The sequence below is a fragment of the Ovis aries genome, chromosome 9 (assembly GCF_016772045.2).
Source record: "Ovis aries strain OAR_USU_Benz2616 breed Rambouillet chromosome 9, ARS-UI_Ramb_v3.0, whole genome shotgun sequence".
Lineage (NCBI taxonomy): Eukaryota > Metazoa > Chordata > Mammalia > Artiodactyla > Bovidae > Ovis > Ovis aries.
Genome location: NC_056062.1, coordinates 86,733,228 through 86,753,057, shown reverse-complemented (window position 1 = coordinate 86,753,057; position 19,830 = coordinate 86,733,228). Strand labels below are relative to the sequence as shown.

The window sequence follows — 19,830 nt, the reverse complement described above, 5'->3', positions numbered from 1 at the left end:
GTGGTTTAATTAATGAGTGGGTTTCCCTGTGGGACCACCGCATGGTATGAGGACTTGGCCTCTACCATTCCTGTAAATTTCTCAGTCACCAGGGAAAGCCCTAACCAGCTGGGAGCAAAACTCTCATGTAATATCTTCACTTTTATCCCAACAAATTCTATTAAGGCAGCCAAAGAGAAAAAGGGTCAGATCAGCCTCTTACCTAAGCACTTCAGGCAAGACTACTCAGTCTCCTACAACTGAGAAAACTCTGAAATTTTTCAACAAGCCCCACCCCACAGTATCTTTCAACTGGGTGAGTATTCCTTGGCTGAGCCATACCCAGTATCTTTCAACTGGTTGGGTATTCCTCACTATCTTTCAACCAAGCTCCACCCAGTATCCAGACCCTGCATAGGTATGCCCCAGTACATTTCAACTGCCCCCCTTAGTATCTTCCAACCTGTTCTACCACCAAATAAAACTCAGGATCTTTAACCAGAAGGGGAGATCCAAGAACTAGGAGACTTACCCAAATTCACCTGGACTCCCTGAGGTGGATGGGCTCCGGGGGCCACTGCTGGTATTAAGGCTCTGGTTCCTCGTAGAGTTCAGGCAAAGGAAGGAGGGAAGCCCGCTCTGGGTCCCTTCATGGTAGCTGTAACTTGACTTAAAAAATTGCACAGTGTAAGAGTTGTGAGTTAAGTTTTATTGGGGGCAATTAAGACGGTAGCCCAGGAAACAGCACCACAGATAGCTCTGAGAAACTGCTCCAAAGAGGGAGAGAGGAAAGATAGTATATCTTTGGGACATAGGATAAAGAGGGAGTACATGCAAACAAGCACACATTTCTTTTTTGTTTTAAAAGTTTCTGCTAGTCTCGTGAAGCTTTTGTTGGTCATGAGAAACAATTGTCACTATGAAGGATTTTAGTGCTTTTCTAGATATGAAGAGATACAAGAACTAGGCTCATAAAACCAGTTCTTTAGAATACCTAACTATCCGAAGACCTGTCTTGCCAGTTTCCAGAAGCACAGATTGCCTCATTTCTACTCTCTACCCTGAGTTCCTTCAGGGGGTGTTGGAGGTCAGCAGCTTCAGTGGTGCATAATTTAATTCTTACAGAGGTAGTTGGCAAGCACCCATAGTAAGTATCAGTTTGTGGTTCCCAATTTGTGATTGACAATCTTATTTGACATCTAGCAAACCTCGGTATGGGGCTTCCCTGGTGGCTCAGTAATCTTAAGCATTTGCAGATTCATGTCTCCCTTTAGCTCTGAACTTTTTAACTTATGTTTCATTCAATCCTTTTTTTTTTTTTTTTGGTTTATTCTAAAAACTTCTGATGTTGTAAACCTCAGTTAATTCTGTATGAGTTATCTTTTCTGACATATTTTGTCTCTGACTTCTGTTCAGTACTGTTGGATAAGCCTCTAAATAAGCGGAAGGAGGGATCCCAGATGGCGCAGTGGTAAAGAATCTGCCTGCCAATACAGTTTCCATCCTTGGGTCAGGAAGATCCTCTGGAGAAGGAAATGGCAACCCACTCCAGTATTTTTGCCTGGGAAATCCTATGGACAGAGCAGCCTGGCAGGTTACTCTACGGGGTTGTTAAAAGAATCAGACACAACTTATCAACAACATCCCCAAGGATGCAAAAGGGGTAGAGGGGGGAAATCCTGTCTCCTCAACAGTGAACTGCTCTTACAATGTGATTTTGGGTACTTTTCTCATAATTCTACCTATGTGTCTTCAGCTTTCCTATGATTCTGCAATATCCTGTAAAAATTCTTCTCATTCTTAAGAGTGATTCTTAAGAGCTAGAATGAATTTCATGAGTTATATTCTCTATAACTGAATGTGACTGCTACAATAATCACAAAAATAAATTGTATTTTTAGCAAGCAGCTTTCTTGATATAGAATTTTCTAATCCCCTAAGTTCAAACTGCCGGGACAAACATCATCTTAAGTCCTCAGTATCAGTAAGTCCCCAATTCTCCGTGTATTCAGGGAAGTGTTTTGTTTTTTGTTTTTTGTTTTTTTTTAGTTGCCATCTAGATAGAGAATGGTGAAAGTTGATCAATTGTGTCTGACTCTGTACAGTCCATGGAATTCTCCAGGCCGGAATACTGGAGGGGGTAGCCTTTCCCTTCTCCAGGGGATCTTCCCAACCCAGGGGTTGAAGCCAGGTCTCTCACATTGCAGGCAGATTCTTTACCAGCTGAGCCACAAGGGAAGCCCAGGTAGAGAATGGAGTTGATGAGAATTCCAAACTGACAGCTAAACAGAGGTATTCTCTGTACTAAAAAGTATCATTGGGCTTGAGGCTAAAGACATCTGAAAGGCATCTGAACTTCCTAGAGTTTCTGTAAAGGAGGGAACTATATATCTAGAATATTTTCTAGACCCCCCTGAATGTTACACTACCAAGCGTATAATATGATCCAGTGACAGGAAAGCTATGACAAACCTAGACAGCATATTAAAAAGCAGAGACATCACTGTGACAACAAAGGACTGTACAGTCAAAGCTATGGTTTTTCTACTAGTCGTGTATGGATGTGAAAGCTGGACCGTAAGGAAGGCTAAGTGCTAAGGCATTGATACTTTTGAATTGTGTTGCTGGAGAAGATTCTTGAGAGTCCCCTGGATTGCAGGGAGATCAAGCCAGTCAATCCTAAAGGAGATAAAGCCTGAATATTCATTGGAAGGACAGATGTTGAAGCTGAAGCTCCAAAACTTTGGCCACCTGATACAAAGAACTGATTCACTGGAAAAGACCCTGATGCTTGGACACATTGAAGGCAGGATGAGAAGAGGGCGACAGGATGAGATGGTTGGATGGCATCACCAACTCAATGGACAGGAGTCTTAGCAAACTCTGAGAGATAGTGAAGAACAGGGAAGATTTGTGTGCTGCAGTCCACAGGGTTGCAAAGAGTCAGACACAACTTAGTAACTGAACAACAACGAGGGGCAGGTTTACCTAGTATGTGAAATGCAACAGTTTACTTTGAATAATTTCTATTCAATTATTTTGTTTGCTTCTAGAAAATGTAAAAACATACTATCTTTGTCAGTCAAAACAAACATGCCAAACATACTATCTCCGTAATAAAATGCCATACTGTGGGTGGTTGAAACAACCGACATTTATTTTCTCGCAGTTCTGGAGGCTGAAAGGTCTGAGATCGAGAAGCCTACTGATTCGGTTCCTGCTGAGAGCTCTCTTGCTGGTTTGCCCCCTCTCCTGTGTCCTCCTCTGGCAGAACAAGAGCTCCTCTTCTTCTAAGGTACAAACCCATCTGGACTAGGGTTCCACACTCATGACCTCATTTAACCTGTTACCTCTTTACAGGCCCTATTTCCAGATACAGTCACATTAGGGCAAATATGTCCTGGAATTTTGATTTTAGAAAATGTGAAAGTATTTTTATAACAATGAAAAAGAACATTTCCTCAGTGATTAACACATGCTGGGCCCTGTGGGAAGTGCCTTATAAGTATGTGAATTTAATTCTTACAACCAACGAACTAAGTATGATCTCATTTTATAGATGGGGAACCAAAGCCCAGAGATGCTAAGGAACTTGCTCAAGATCATACTGCCAGCACAGCGAAGCTTCCAATACACACAGTCCTTTTAACTATTATACTGTAATCTAATCCATGTTGTTGTTTAGTGACTAAATTGTATCCAACTCTTTGCAAACCCACGGACAATAGCTTGCTAGGCTCCTCTGTCCTTGGGATTTTTCCAGGCAAGAATACCGAAGCGGGTTGCCGTTTTCTTCTCCAGGGGCTCTTCCTGACCCAGGGATCAAACATGCGTCTCCTGCTTGGCAGGCAGATTCCATAATTTAATGTATAAAATACTGGTATATTATATACCAATAAGGAGGGTTTAGCAAGCCCAGAAGTTACCACTGACTGGAATGGATGCCAGTGTGAGATGAGTTCCACTCTAAAAGTGTGCCTACACCTGCTGAAGGAGGCTGAGAGACTTTTACGCAGATACGGGAGTTTTGGATCACATACTAATTTATACTCTCACCAACAGTATCGGAGTCCATTGCCTCATAATCTCATCAAACTAGAATTTCATAGTTAAATAGTACCTCACCTACGATTTAAAGAAGACTCTGATGTGTCCTATTTGCTATAAGAAAAATCCTCTATGTAATTATTGTGACCTGGTTTAATCATTAGCCCTTATCAAGTGTAAACCATGATAGCAAGTTCAGTTCAGTTCAGTCGCTCAGTCGTGTCTGACTCTTTGTGACCCCATGAATCGCAGCACGCCAGGCGTCCCTGTCCATCACCAACTCCTGGAGTTCAGACTCATGTCCATCGAGTCAGTGATACCTTCCAGCCATCTCATCCTCTGTCGTCCCCTTCTCCTCCTGCCCCCAATCCCTCCCAGCATCAAAGTCTTTTCCAATGAGTCAACTCTTCGCATGAGGTGGCCAAAGTACTGGAGTTTCAGCTTTAGCATCATTCCTTCCAAAGAAATCCCAGGGTTGATCTCCTTGCAGTCCAAGGGACTCTCATGAGTCTTCTCCAATACTACAGTGAAAAAGCACCAATTCTTTGGTGCTCAGCCTTCTTCACAGTCCAACTCTCACATCCATACATGACCACAGGAAAAACCATAGCCTTGATTAGACAGACCTTGGTCGGCAAAGTAATGTCTCTGCTTTTGAATATACTATCTAGGCTGGTCATAACTTTTCTTCCAAGGAGGAAGCATGTTTTAATTTCATGGCTGCAATCACCATCTGCAGTGATTTTGGAGCCGCCCAAAATAAAGTCTGACACTGTTTCCACTGTGCCCCCATCTATTTCCCATGAAGTGATGGGACCGGATGCCATGATCTTCATTTTCTGAATGTTGAGCTTTAGGCCAACTTTTTCACTCTTCACTTTCACTTTCATCAAGAGGCTTCTGAGTTCCTCTTCACTTTCTGCCATAAGGGTGGTGTCATCTGCATATCTGAGGTGATTGATATTTCTCCCGGCAATCTTGATTCCAGCTTGTGTTTCTTCCAGTCCAGCGTTTCTCATGATGTACTCTGCACAGAAGTTAAATAAGCAGGGTGACAATATACAACCTTGACATACTCCTTTTCCTATTTGGAACCAGTCTGTTGTTCCATGTCCAGGTCTAACCGCTGCTTCCTGACCTGCATATAGGTTTCTCAAGAGGCAGGTTAGGTGGTCTGGTATTCCCATCTCTTTCAGAATTTTCCACAGTTTATGTGGTCCACACAGTCAAAGGCTTTGGCATAGTCAATAAAGCAGAAATAGATGTTTTTCTGGAACTCTTATTGCTTTTTCCATGATCCAGTGGATGTTGGCAATTTGATCTCTGGTTCCTCTGCCTTTTCTAAAACCAGCTTGAACATCAGGGAGTTCACAGTTCACGTATTGCTGAAGCCTGGCTTGGAGAATTTTGAGCATTACTTCACTAGTGTGTGAGATGAGTGCAACTGTGCAGTAGTTTGAGCATTCTTTGCCATTGCCTTTCTTTGGAATTGGAATGAAAACTGACTTTTTCCAGTCCTTGGCCACTGCTGAGTTTTCCAAATTTGCTGGCATACTGAGTGCAGCACTTTCACACATCATCTTTCAGGATTTGAAACAGCTCAACTGGAATTCCATCACCTCCACTAGCTTTGTTCGTAGCGGTGCTTTCCAAGGCTCACTTGACTTCACATTCCAGGATGTCTGGCTCTAGGTGAGTGATCACACCATCATGATGATCTGGGTTGTGAAGATCTTTTTTGTACAGTTCTTCTGTGTATTCTTGCTACCTCTTCTTAGCTTCTGTTAGGTCCAGACTATTTCTGTCCTTTATCGAGCCCATCATTACCAAGGTTTAAATACAAGCCTGATTAAGGCTAAAATTTGATATGCCCACTTTATTATTTCACCTGAACATACTGCAAGAAAACTCAAAGTGAAAAAGGCATAAAGAAAAAATTATTCAAAAGTACTCATAAACCTTCATATTTCAACTCTCAGGATTGGCATAGCTTTTACAAATATGGTTCTTTAAAAGGGTAATGTGACTGTCAACAGAAAAGTTATGCTTCACTTTCTGAAACACTAAAGTAAAAATAAACAGTAAAATGAATATATATATGAATATTATCTTAGATTATATAATCCTGGAGGGAGGCTGAGTCCTAAAATTCCCTTTTAAGCGCCATAAACTCTATAATACCTGCTAAATCCAGGTTTGTTCATGACGACATTCAGCAAAAATTGAGAACTTAAAAGTATTTAAAAACAGAAGCTTCTGCATCCAAGATTTTTACTGCAAAAATAGTCAGCACTTTTTGGAAGGACTCATCCAATGACATCTCCCAGGTAACAGTATATGCAATCAAGCACTTTGCCCAGGTTTCGTCCCGTGTTCATTTCTTGAAAATACCGAATACGGGACACGCATTATACTCGGGACCTCTCTTAACCATTTCCTGCATTATAATCACTCGGAGGAACTGAAATAAAACACATCGAGTCCCTGAATCTGGGGCAGGGCCGAGCACCCGGATGTTTTAGCAGCATCAACGCTTACTAAAGGAAGGGGGACCTCGGCGGGGACACCCGACGCCCCCCACCAGAACCCGGGTCTGGGGACCCGGGCCCCCGCCGTTCGCCGAGCTCTCCCAGGCGACCGCGAGGCCGGGTCCAGACCGGAAAGCGCTCGCGCGGCAGCTCCGGGAGGCTGGGCCCGGGCTCCGCGCGAGAAAAAGCGCTTTAAAAAAAATTAAAGAAAAAAGCGGTTTTCGTGGAGCGGGAGTCGCGGTGTCCCCGGGCGCCCTCGACCAGAGGACGGCGCGACCTGACTGCAGACGCCGGGGCGCGCCGGCCGCAGAGGCCGCGAGGCCCGCCGGCGCTTCCCGGGGACCGGCCGGCCGCAGAGGCGAGCAGCGCCCGCTCTTCCCCGGTAACCGGCCCCGCGCGCCTCCTCACAGCCGCGCCCACCCAGCCGGCCGGACGCCAGAAAGGCGGCCGCGGGGCCCGGGCCTCGGCGCAGCCCCAGCCGCCCCAGCGCCTCGTCAGGCCCGGCCCCCGGCCGGCCCCCGGGCGCGGCTGCGCCAATCGCGGGCCTCTGCCGCCGCCGCACCTGCGAGGAGGACGAGCACGCCAGCCTCCGCCGCCGTCGCCGCGAGCCCGCCCCCGCGTCCCGCCCCCACAGCGGCGCCCGGAGACCTCGGCCGCCCGCGGGCCCGGAGCGGAAGCGGCTCCCCAGCGGCGGGCCCCGGGCCGCCGCCGCCGCCTCAGAGCCCGGCCGCCGCTGCCGCCGCGCCGCAGCTTCCGGCGGCCGCTACCACGGCGAGGCGCGGGGCGTCCCGAGGACCCCCGCGACCCGGCGGGCGCCCCGACCCGGCCACCCCGCCGCGGGAGGCGGTCGCGCTCGGGCGCCCGGGGCGCCGCCACCGATGCCCGTGTGGTGCTGCCGCTGTTCCCTGGCCGCTCATTTCAGGTGACTTCTCGGGCGGGGGCGGGTGGGCTGCGCCAGGCCGGGCCGCGCGGGCGGGAACTCGGGGGCGACTCTGAGGGGGACGCCGAGGCCGCCCCGCTCGGCCGCGGTTCCCGCCTCGGCTCCTCGGGCCCCTCCGGCGTCTGCTCCTCCTCGCCCTGGGCCGTGCGGGTCACAGGACGGCGCGGCCCCGAGCCGGGCGGCCTCTACGAACCGAGACTTACCGAGAGAGCGAAGTTTCAGTAAAGGCTTCTGAGGTACCCCCGCCCCGACATCTTAAATATTTTTTTTCTTTTTACTGTAAAAACATTCTGATAACCTAAGTTACTGGGTTGAAGGGAGGCAGGGACTTATGTTTAAAATCTGATGCTCTAGGTACAAATAGGTTTCTGACTTTTAAGATGTTAGTCCTTGTTAAGTCACGTATATCATAGAAATTTAACACTCACATCTTAACTTCTTTTATTTTCTGTAAAACAAAACAAAAGAAAACAACTCTGATAACCTAAGTTACTGGGTTGAAGGGAGGCAGGGAGTTAATGTTTCAAATGTGATGCTCTAGGTACAAATAGGTTTCTGACTTTTAAGATGTTAGTCCATGTAAGTCAGGCATGTCGTAGAAATTTGAAACATGTGAAACGATTCTTGACCTACATTATGGGGACCGGTTTTAGGGTTGATACAGATGATACGTTTTAAAATGAAAGTGAGTGCATGAGGTCTAGCCCGGTTGGCTAACGTCTCATTCAGTTATAGAAAGACCTAAAACAACTGGAAACTAGTTTTAACCTTGTCCTAAAGACAAGTTAAACTTAACGAAGAGTTTCATAAAATGCTTTATATATACGCAAGTGTGCTAGGATGATAAGCAAAACTTCTTTTGTAAAATATGAGATTCTGATCGAGTTAATGGGGTGCATATATAGACTTGAATGTAAAGAATGGTACCAGGCATTTTCACTCAGCCAAAATCTATGTTCTTCAGTTGTGAACATAAGCAGTAAATCACAGCAGTACTTGTGACTTGGTCATCAGTAGAAATCACATATATTTTCATGCCACACTGGTTGTTGCAGATACCTAGAAATACTGTTGATTTCTTCAAGATTACAGTAATTTTGCATCACTGTACTGGTTATTTAATATAGTGGAGGAGTGCATAAAGACATGTTCCAAGTTTACTTTTTAGTTTCCTTGTAAACCCTATTATGTGTTTAATAATAATATTCAAAGAAGAGGCCCAGAGGCTTCACCAAATTGCAAAAGTTGGATGTTAGGCACAGGGAAAACTCAGACTTCCTGTTGTAATAGCTCAGTAATCCAGGTTTGCCCACCTTCTCAGTGAGTTTTGTAGGAGTCTCTAAATTTTGGATATTAGAAGTTATTTTATGTAATAAACTGCTGAATTTTAAATGCTAGGCAGATTTGTTACCTGCCTGACATTTATTTGAGAATCAGATACCCTTCGGAGAACTCTAGAAAACAAGTTTTCCTAGTGAAAACTTGTTAGACTGAAGCCCTTGAGATTATATGCCCTTTAGAAGGTACTGTCCAAAAACCTTTTGACACCTTTTAATACAGTTGAATTCTAAGGACATGGCGTGGGATTCATAGCCATTCAACTAACTCTAGGGAGTGGATATCATATGCTTACCTCTTTGTACAGAAATTTGGAGGAGGAGATGAAAACAGGGTATTTGCTGTAGTTTGATCCTCAGAGATAAACAAGCCTGCTAGCCAAAGGATAAAAATTGTGGTTGATAAACCATATTTTCATTGCATAAACAGCTCTAATATAAAAATTTTAAAAGAAAATATTTAATATTTAAAATATTTCCTTAGGAAAAGGTTTATAATTTACTAATACTATTTTTTGCAGGGAGCAATTTCATTAGGAATGCATTTTAAAACCAATTGTGATAATGTCTACTTTTTGGATCTTGTCTTTTATCTGAAAGGACTTAAGGACTGTGAGAAAGTTGTCTCCTAACTTTCCCAGGAAGAAAACCTCCCATACTTACTATTCTGGAAGATAAAGAGTAGCTTCATTTGTGACTTTAGAACCTTCTTTTGGGCTCCCCTAGTGGTTCAGATGGTAAAGATTCTGCCTGCAATGCATGAGACCCTGGGTTCGATCCCTGGTTGGGAAAGATCCCCTCGAAAAAGGAATGGCTACCCACTCTAGTAATTCCCTGAACAGAGGAGCTTGGTGAACTACAGTCTGTGGGGCTGCAAAGAGTTGGACACAACTGAGGGACTAACACTTAGCAGTTTTTCTTATAGTAGTATCAATTTGGTAACAATCTAAGCTTATGCTTCCAAAGATTAAACTCAGGTAGTAAAACGTTTCATTTTAGTTTGAATGATCATTTAGAAAAGTATTGCTAGATGTGAGAAGTCTTTTGTTATTCAGACATTATACCTGTGTCATCCTTTTAATTTGTTTGGAGACTTTGGATCATAATGTTTCAAAAACAAAACATGGAAGGCATGTAAAATCATCTTAAATTTCAAATAGTTGTCTAACTTGATGCCTAACAATAGGGTAACTATTTTTGCATATGGATAAAGTGCTGTTCTTTACTGTTTCCTAAAATTTAATTATATTTTCTAATTTATTGCTCCGAATAAAGGAAAAGTAGATATTTTTATTACTCAAAATAAGTATTTGTTTTAAACAGAACAAACATTCAGCAAATTGGATATTGAAAGTGGAAATTTTCACTGTTAGACTGTGATATTGTATGCATATACTGTAAAATATATTCAGTATTTTCATTTGTTTCATCTCATCTCTTGATTCAGTTTTTCATGCCTGTATTAAACCAGTATTTATCAAGTACCATGAAACTTTATTACAAATAGTTTATACCAATATTATGGATTATGTACATAAAGGTTAAACTTATGACCAATGGTAGAAAATCAGAACAAATCACCTGTACTCAGCGGAGAATTAAGAGAAGTTAAAACTTTGGCTCCACATACTCTACTTGAGTCTTGGGAGAGGCTAGTATCAAATTGCTTGAGGCCCACACACAGACACACACATAAAACCTACTAGACCTAATAAATGAATTCAGTGATATTACAGAATCCAAGATCAACATATAATAATCTGTTATATTTTTATATACTAACAGTGAACAATCTGACAGTGAAATTAACAAAACAATCCATTTATACTAGCATCAAAGAGATTGAAATATTTGGAAATTAGCAGAAGAAATGTGAAACTTGTATACTGAAAGTTAGAAAACATCCCTGAGAAGAATGAAAGGCTTAAATAAATGATAAGGAATCCCATGTTCAGGGATTGAAAAGCTTAGTGTTCTTAAGATGGCAATATTCCTTGAATTTCTATACAAATTCAATGTAATCCTATCACAATCCTAGGTACCTTTTTTTTTTTTTCTTCCTGGAAATTGATGGAAAGACTCTAAAGCTCACGTGGAATTGCAGGGAACCCAGAATAGCCAAGACATTCTTGAGAAAAAAACAAAGTTGGAGGATTCACACGTCCTAATTTCACAAGTTACTACAAAGAAACAATAATCAAGATAGTATGATGCGGGCATACAGGTAAACATAGACCAGTAGAACAGAACTGAGAGTCCAGAAATAATTCCCTTCATTTGTGTTAAATTGACTTCTGTGGGATCCCAAGACAAATGGAAATAATAGTGTTTTCAACAAATAGTGCCACAAATGAATATCCACAAACAGAACAATGAAATGGACTGCTGCCTCATACCATGTAGAAAAATTAAAATAGATGAAAGACATAAATGTAAAAACCAAAACTATAAACCCGTAGAAGAGAACAGATTTGTGATCTTAGACTAGGCAGAGCTTTCTTAGATCTGACACCAAAAGTACAGCAACAGCAAAAAAATAGACTTGATCAAAAATTAAAATGTGTGATTCAAAAGACAATATAAAGAAAATGCAAAGACAACCCATGAAATGGGAGAAAATATTTACAAATCCTATGTCCAGGGTATATAAACAGTATTGAAAACTCAGTAGTAAAAACAACAGCCCAATTGGACAGTGGGCAACTAATTTTAATTACTCTCTGAAGAAGAAATATGAAAGGCCAATATGCACATGAAAAGATGCTTAACATTAGTAGTCATTGAGAAATGCTAATCAAAACTGCAGTGAGATGCTACTTTACAGCTACTAAGGTAGCTAAAATAAAAAGCAAAAAATCACATGCTGGTGATGATGTGGAGATGTTGGAACCTGCATATCACTGGTGGGAATACGTTCATATGAAGGTTTATATACAAATGCTCATAGAATATTTGTAATAGCTAAAAAGTGAAAATCATCCAGATACTCATCAGCTCATGAATGAATAAACCAAATGTGTTATATCTAAACAGTGGAATATTATTTAGGCCTAGAAAGAAATGAAGTACCAATACATCCTACAACATGGGTGAACCTTGTGGTCATGCTAAGTGGAAGAACTCAGATATAAAAGGCCACATAATGGATGAGGGTTCCATTTATGTGAAATTTTCGGCATAGGCACGTGCAGTAAGACAGTAGATTAGTGACTGCCAGTGGCTGCAGGGAGGGAAGAGTGAAGACTGAGTGCTAGTGAGTGCAGCGTCTACTTCTGGGATGGTAAAATTTCTCTGGAGTTATTGGTAATGATTGCAAAACCTTGTGACTATATTTAGAACCCTGAATTGTAAAGAGTGAATTTTGAACTTTCCTGGTGATCCATTGGTTAAGAACGTGCATTTACTACAGGGGGCACAAGTTCGAACCCTGTTAGGGAACTGTGATCCACATGCTGTATGACTTGGCAAAAAATAAATAAAAGAGTGAAATTTGTGATATTTGTGAATTATATCTCATTTAAGGTCTTAAAAAAAAAAAAGTATTTCCAAGTTCCCTCTATTTCAGTTCAGTTCAGTTGCTCAGTTGTGTCTGACTCTTTGCAGCCCCATGGACTAAGCAAACCAAACTAACCTGTCCTTCACTATCTCCTGGAGTTTGTTCAAATTCATGTCCATTGAGTTGATGATGTCCTCCAACCATCTCATCCTTTTTCACCTTCTTTTCCCCCTGCCCTCAATCTTGCCCAGCATCAGGGTCTTCCAGTGAGTCAGCGCTTGACATCAGGTGGCCAAAGTATTGGGGTTTCAGCTTTAGCATCAGTCCATCCAATGAATATTCAGGGTTCATTTCCTTTAGATTGATTGGTTTGATCTTCCTGCTTGATCCCCTTGATCAGGGGACTCTCAAAAGTCTTCTCCAGCACCACAATTCAAAAGCATCAGTTCTTTGGTGCTCAGCCTTCTTTATGGTCCAACTTTTACATCTGTACATGACTACTGGAAAAACCACAGCTTTGATTATACAGACCTTTGTGGGCAAAATGATGTTTCTGCCCTCTAACATGCTGTCTAGGTTTGTTACAGCCTTTCTTCCAAGTAGCAAACGTCTTTGAATTTCATGGCTGCAGTCACCATACGCAGTGATCTTGGAACCTACAAAAATAAATTCTGTCAGTGTTTCCATTTTTTCCTCATCTATTTGCCATGAAATGGTGAGACCAGGTGCCCTGATCTTCATTTTTTGAAGGTTGAGTTTTAAGCCAGCTTTTTCACTCTCCTCTTTCACCTTCATCAAGATGCTCTTAAGTTCCTCTTCAGTTCTGCCATTGTGGTGATATCATCTGCATATTTGAAGTTACTGATATTTCTCCCGGCACTCCTCATTCCAGCTTGTGATTCATCCTGCCCAGTATTTCACAAGATGTACTCTGCATGTAAGTTAAATAAGCAGGATGACAATAGACAGCCTTGAAGTACTCCTTTCCCTATTTTGAACTAGTTTGTTGTTCCATGTCCACTTCTAACTGTTGCTTCTTGACCTGCATACAGATTTTTTAGGAGGCAGGTAAGGTGGTTTGGTATTCCCGTTTCTTTAAATATTTTCCACAGTTTGTTGTGATCCACAGTCAAAGGTTTTAGCACAATGAAACAGAAGTAGATGTTCTGAAATTCACTTGCTTTTTCTATGACCCATTGGTTGTTGCCAATTTGATCTCTGGTTCCTCTGCCTTTTCCAAATCCAGCTTGTACCTCTGAAAGTTCACATACTGTTGAAGCCTAACTTGAAGGATTTTGAGCATTACCTTTCTAATGTGAAATGAGTGCAATTGTGCAATAGTTTGAACATTATTTGGCATTGTTTCTTTGTGATTGGAATGAAAACTCACCTTTTCCAATCCTGTGGCCACTGCTAAATTTTCCAAGTTTGCTGACATTTTGAGTGCAGCACTTTAACAGCATCATCTTTTAGGATTTTAAATAGCTCAGCAGGATTTACATCACCTCCACTAGCTTTGTAGTAATGCTTCCTAAAGCCCACTTGACCTCCCACTCCAGGATGTCTGGCTCTAGGTGAGTGACTACACTATCGCACTTGTGGTCACTAAGACCTTTTTTGTTTAGTTCTGTGTATTCCTGCCACCTCTTCTTAATATCTTCTGCTTCTGTCAGGTTCATACCGTTTCTGTCCTTTATTGTTCCTGTCTTTGCATGAAATGTTCCCTTGTTATCCCTAATTTTCTTAAAGAGATCTCTAGTCTTTCACATCCTATTGTTTTCCTCTATTTCTTTGCATTGTTCCCTTAAGAAGGCTTTCTTATCTCTCCTTGTTATTCTTTGAAACTCTGCATTCAGATTGGTATATCTTTTCTTTGATTCCCCAAATTGTATGTAATTATTTTATATTGTTCATCATGTTCCCATTTTGTCTTGCAACTCTTTTATTTTTTGTCTCCCTATTGGTTGTGAAAACTGATTAGTATCTTTTACTATTGTGATTATGCAACTGTTACTGACGTAATAACATTGTATCATGATTTGTCAACAGAAAGTTGATAGAATTCTGTATCATCAAACCTGCCATTTAGTGGAAAAACCCGTAATCACTTTTTAAAATCCAAATGCATATCAGAATTATCTTGGAATTTTTTGAAAAATACAAATGCCCAGATACTGCTTTTTTTCTCCAAAGCCCCAGATATGTTTTTGATAAGTAGCTTTGTTTAAAAATTACTGGACTATATGATGATCCTTTATTTTTATCTAGTTTGCGTCACTTCTTGTATTTCATTCAGTTCTCCCACACGATTTCATTTAGTTTGTTTTCCAGTTTTGCCATTCCATCTTTTTTTTTAAATGTTCTTTCTCATACCTTTGTCAAGCATAGTAGAAAATCTTTAAATAGTATGTAATATATATTTTTTAAAACATGAATTTTTGCCTAACTGAAAAATTTATGATGTTTTGATTCCACTTGTTTGACTTAGTGTGAATTGAATGCTAGAGTTCTAATTTTAAAGAAATAGATATGCAAAAAGACCCAAAGGTTAACTGTATAGCACGGGGAACTATAGTGAATATCTTGTAACAACCTATAATAGAAAATAATCTCAAAAATAATTTATGTGTATATGTAAACTGAATGACTCTACACCAGAAACATTGTAAGTCAAGAATACTTCAATAAAGTATATATATTAAGAAAAAAGAGGCATCCAAAGAAGCTGAGGAACTTGTCCTTGACATGCATTTAGAAGTATGAGGGACAAGCCCAAGTATAATTCACTCATGTTGAGTTCAGTGGGCAAGCAAGAAGTTGTCAAGCAGAAGGCAAGATAGCTAGTACATCTGGATCTGATCAGTGGTAAGAGATGAAGGGATCTGAAAGGGATGGTTGATCTTAAGTTGTTTCTTCCAGGGGCATCCTTGCAGTGTAAGGAGTAGCCATATTAAATGAAGTCTGTTCTGGCCAAAATGGGCCAGTGTATTGATAGGGAAGTCCAATTATTGGGGGGAAGGAAAGCTGTTAGTATATCCTGGGGAACTCTGCCCTTTCTGAGGGTAGTTTGGGAAATTGGAGGGTTATAGGAAGGAGAAATTATTGCTCTCTGCCTAATTCTTTGCATGTGACTTCCTCCCCTAGGATCAGTAAGTCTTGTGAAATAACTGATCGATTCCCATGTTTGTCATTTGGGGAATAGTAATAACCACACTCACCCGCTAGTCAGTACTCAGGTTAACTTTGAGATAATTGGCCTGTTTTTAACACAGGAATTCTATTTTGAAGTAATCTCTCGTATAATGCAGAACATTAACTGTGCTCAGAGGATGCTCCATTTATTGCATGAACGTGTCAAAATGCCAAAACTAGTTTCTCGGGAGGCAGTTGGGAAAGAAGGTAGATTGGAAATCAACATTAAGATCTTTACATGTTTCAGTATCTCTGAGAATAAGATGTGTAAACCTTATTGTTTAGCCAAAACTCACAATTTATAATATATAAGTTCAGTAACTATTCCTTATAATACTGTATATAGCTATCTTGTTCCACACGAAAAGTGGGAGTGTTAGTTGTTCAGTCGTGTCCAACTCTTTGTGACCCCATGGACTATAGCCCACCAGGCTTCTCTGTCCATGGAATTATCCAGACAAGAATACTAGAGTGGATTGCCATTCCCTTTTCCAGGGTATCTTCCCAACCCAAGAAACCTGGGTCTCTTGCATTTAAGGTAGATTCTTTACTGTCTGAGCTGCCAGGAAAGCCTAGGTATATATATACTGCCTCTAATGCACACACCTTTTTATTAATGAGGGGAAAAAAAAGTGAAGGAGACACTTTCCAGTCCTAGGAGATCTCAGAGAATTGTAAAAATGCCTAATACAGTCCTGTGTCTTTGGTCATTAAAAATAGCTTCTTATTTAAAACTTGCCTTCAAGTCATTAAAGAGACAGCAGCTAAAGTCAGCCCTCAATATCCACGGGTTCAACCAACTGCAGATGGGAAATATTTGAGAAAGAAAAAGTTCAAAAAGCAAAATTTGAATTTGCTGCATGAAGACAACTGCATGCATAGCATTTATATTGTATTAGGTGATATCTAGAGACAGTTTAGATTCTGTGGGTGGGTGTAGGTAGATTATATGCAAATAATATGCCATTTTATAAAAGGGACTTAAGGGTTCATGCATTTTGGTGTTTGGGGTTGGGGGCGGGGTTCTGGAACCAACCCCCATTGGATAGCAAGGGACCGCTGTATTTAGGATTTCTGAGAAAGTGGTGAGCATTGACATGTAGCTAAGCTAATTTGAAAGCATTAATGAGAAGGATTTCCTCTCCTCCTTTTATGGAACTGTTGAATATTTTGTGGCCTAAATAAGAAGTGAATAGAGACAGATTTTTATAAAGGCTATATTGACTATATATCTGTTGTTTTTTGTTCCATGTTTTTCTTTAAGAAGCTACAGTGACACTGAAACTGAAGGAGAGATTTTTAATTCATTAGTGCAATATTTTGGTGATAATTTGGGGCAAAAAGTTAAAGCTATGCCATTAGTTGAAGAAACTTCTTTACTTGAAGATTCATCAGTGACTTTGCCTGTGGTAGTAATAGGTAAGTTTTATTGCCTTTTATCTCTTAAAATTACAGTTACAATCCTCACTACTTTCATAAATGTATGGTTATATATAGCACAAATCCATAGGATTGTATTGAAAAGTATTCTTAGGTTGCCTGATAACCAATAACCAAGTCTTTGGAGAGAGGAATTGGTTTATTTGACATTAGATTCTGTATTAGAGTGAAACATTTTTTCATTGAAGGGCTGAGATTGCTCTATTATTTTAAAACATCAGTAGTCTATCAGTTAGGGTTACTTATATGACAGTGTCATGATCGCGATGATATAAGTGTTATTAGAACCCTGTAGAGAGGATTACTATGTACGCTATTGAATTGTGCCTTAGAATCCTATAGCACACTGATATTGTAAAGTATGGACAGACAGGGAAACTCAGTAATTGAGTTAGCTTGTGTAAGTTAAGTAGTCAGTACTCAGTAGAACGTTATAGTACTCTTCAGTAATGTTTAGAATTACCACCTATTACTATTATATATCCATCCACCTCAATAGGCAGGTATATAAGATATTAAAAATTAAGGTATTAATACAACCTGATTACTTCAGAATTATATGATTTTATGGTTTTGTTTTATTGCCTATATTTAATTACCTGTTATATATTAGGTTCGCCAAAAAGTTCAATCAGATTTTTCCAGACGATGATGCAAAAAAGCCTGAACAAGATTTTTGGCAAACTCAGTATGTATGTTGTAGGTTTAGTCACTCAGCCATCTGTAACTCTTTGCGACCCCACGGACTGTGTAGCCCACCAGGCTCCTCTCTGTCCATGGGATTCTCCAGGCAAGAAGACTGGAGTGGGTTGCCATCTCCTTCTCCAGGGGCTCTTTCTGACTCATGAATTGAACCCACATCTCCTGCATTGCAGGCAAATTCTTTACTGCTGAGCCATTGGAGACAGTCGTTAATGTGGACAAGTACTCTGGTGTGAAGCCAAGCCAAAGGAAGGAACTACGGGACGTAATGAACCTTGATGGCATATAACTTCCTCAGTTTCTTTGATGGCCTGTTTCAAAGTTAATGCAGAGGAAAGTTCTGCCCTCTGTCTGGCATTTGGACATCTCTCCCTAGGAGACAAAATAAATGAAGGAAAGAGGGGAGGCAAGGGAGTTCTGTACGAGATTCTCCTGTAAGGGAGCCGATAGAGCATCTGCAGCAGTCCCATGCTGGAACCCAAACCTCGTGCTCCACTTCCCATCTATATCCACATGGTTTTCTGTTCTGGATGTCTTGCAGTAGGTAAAGGAAGCGTGTCTTCTTCTTCTGGTTAGGCCATAGCGGGCTTACAAAAGGAAGAACTTTCATCTGTACCTACTCACCCACCTCACATTCCCCCAAAACAATTTGTTCCTGTTTTGCCTTAGCAAGCCAAAGAGTGGCTTAACCTCATGTATATAGGGCCATTGTTGCTGGCACTACTGCCATAATGGGCTAATTTCCTTACTATAGTAATTGGTTTTCTCTTGTTAACACATTACCACAAACCTGGTGGCTTTTATAACATACATGTGTTATCTGACTGTTCTATAGAATGGAAGTCCAACACTGCTCTCACTGGACTAAAATCAAGGCATCAGCTGGGCTGCATTCCTTTTGGAGGCTCTAGGGTAGATAGAATGTTTCCTTGCTTTTCCAGTTTCTAGAGGCTACTGGTATGCCTTTGGCTCCTGAACCGCTTCTACATCTTCAAAGCTAGCAGTGCTGTTTTTCTTTGAACCTTTCATAGTTACAGTTCCTCCTCACCACAGGTGGGAAAGAGTCTCTGTTTCTAAGGACTTGTGTGATTAGTTTGGGCACACTTGGATAATCCAGGGTACTCTACCCCAGCTCATGGTCCTTACTTTAATCACATTTACAAAGTCCTTTTTCTCTGTAACATAACCTACTCAGGTTCTTGGTGTTAAGAATGGAAAATCTTTAGGACTTGAGGTGCATTCTGCTTGTATATATATTTCTGTGTGAAGTGCTTGTTTGTATTCTTTTTGGGTAGTCTTTTGAGTGTTACTTCTTTTTGATTCTTTGTCTCAGATACTCAGTTCAGTTCAGTTCAGTTCAGTTGTTCAGTCGTGTCCGACTCTTTGCGACCCCATGGACCACAGTATGCCTGGCCTCCCTGTCCATCACCAACTCCCGGAGTTTACTAAAACTCAAGTCCATTGAGTCAGTGATGCCATCCAACCATCTCATCCTCTGTCGTTCCCTTCTCTTCCCGCCTTCAATCTTTCCCAGCATCAGGGTCTTTTCAAATGAGTCAGTTCTTTGCATTAGGTGGCCAAAGTTACTGGAGCTTCAGCTTCAGGATCAGTTCTTTCAATGAATATTCAGGGTTGATTTCCTTTAGGATTGACTGGTTTGATCTCCTTGCAGTCCAGGGAATTCTAGAGTCTTTTCCAACACTATGGTTTGAAAGCATCGATTCTTTGGCATTCAGCCTTCTATATGGTCCAACCCTCACATCCATACATGACTACTGGAAAAACCATAACTATGGCTATATGGCAAAATGATGTCTCTGCTTTTTAATATGCTGTCTATGTTGGTCATAGCTTTTCTTTCAAGAAGCAACCATCTTTTCATTTCATGGCTGCAGTTGACTTCCACAGTGATTTTAGAGCCCAAGAAAATAAGTCCATAACTGTTTCCATTTTTTCCCCCAGTCTCTTTGCCATGAAGTGATGGGACCAGATGCCATGATCTTAGTTTTTTTGAATGTTGAGTTTTAAGCCAGGTTTTTACTCTCCTCTTTCACCTTCATCAGGAGGCTCTTTAGTTCCTCTTTGCTTTCTGCCATTAGTGGTGTCATCTGCATATCTGAAGTTATTAATAATTTCTCCTGGCAGTATTGATTGCCACTTGAGCTTCAT

At 41.1% G+C, this 19,830-nt stretch overlaps 1 protein-coding gene across 10 annotated transcripts in view; it reads left to right on the top strand.

Annotated features, from left to right (window-relative positions):
- Positions 1-5,369: 5,369 nt before the first annotated feature.
- OSGIN2 (oxidative stress induced growth inhibitor family member 2) overlaps positions 5,370-19,830 on the top strand; it is a 32,298-nt gene continuing 17,837 nt past the window's right edge. For 2 of the 10 annotated variants that reach the window (XM_015097940.4, XM_060393949.1), the window contains exons 1-2: positions 7,198-7,476; positions 16,784-16,938. In XM_015097940.4, coding sequence (XP_014953426.2) covers positions 7,433-7,476; positions 16,784-16,938 — 199 coding nt within the window. In that variant the 5' untranslated portion in view covers positions 7,198-7,432. Of the gene's footprint in view, positions 5,719-7,197; positions 7,477-7,621; positions 7,731-10,506; positions 11,056-16,783; positions 16,939-17,834; positions 18,206-19,830 lie in introns of those variants that run through there. The other 8 variants (XM_060393956.1, XM_060393958.1, XM_060393955.1 and 5 more) reach the window with 8 other exon arrangements.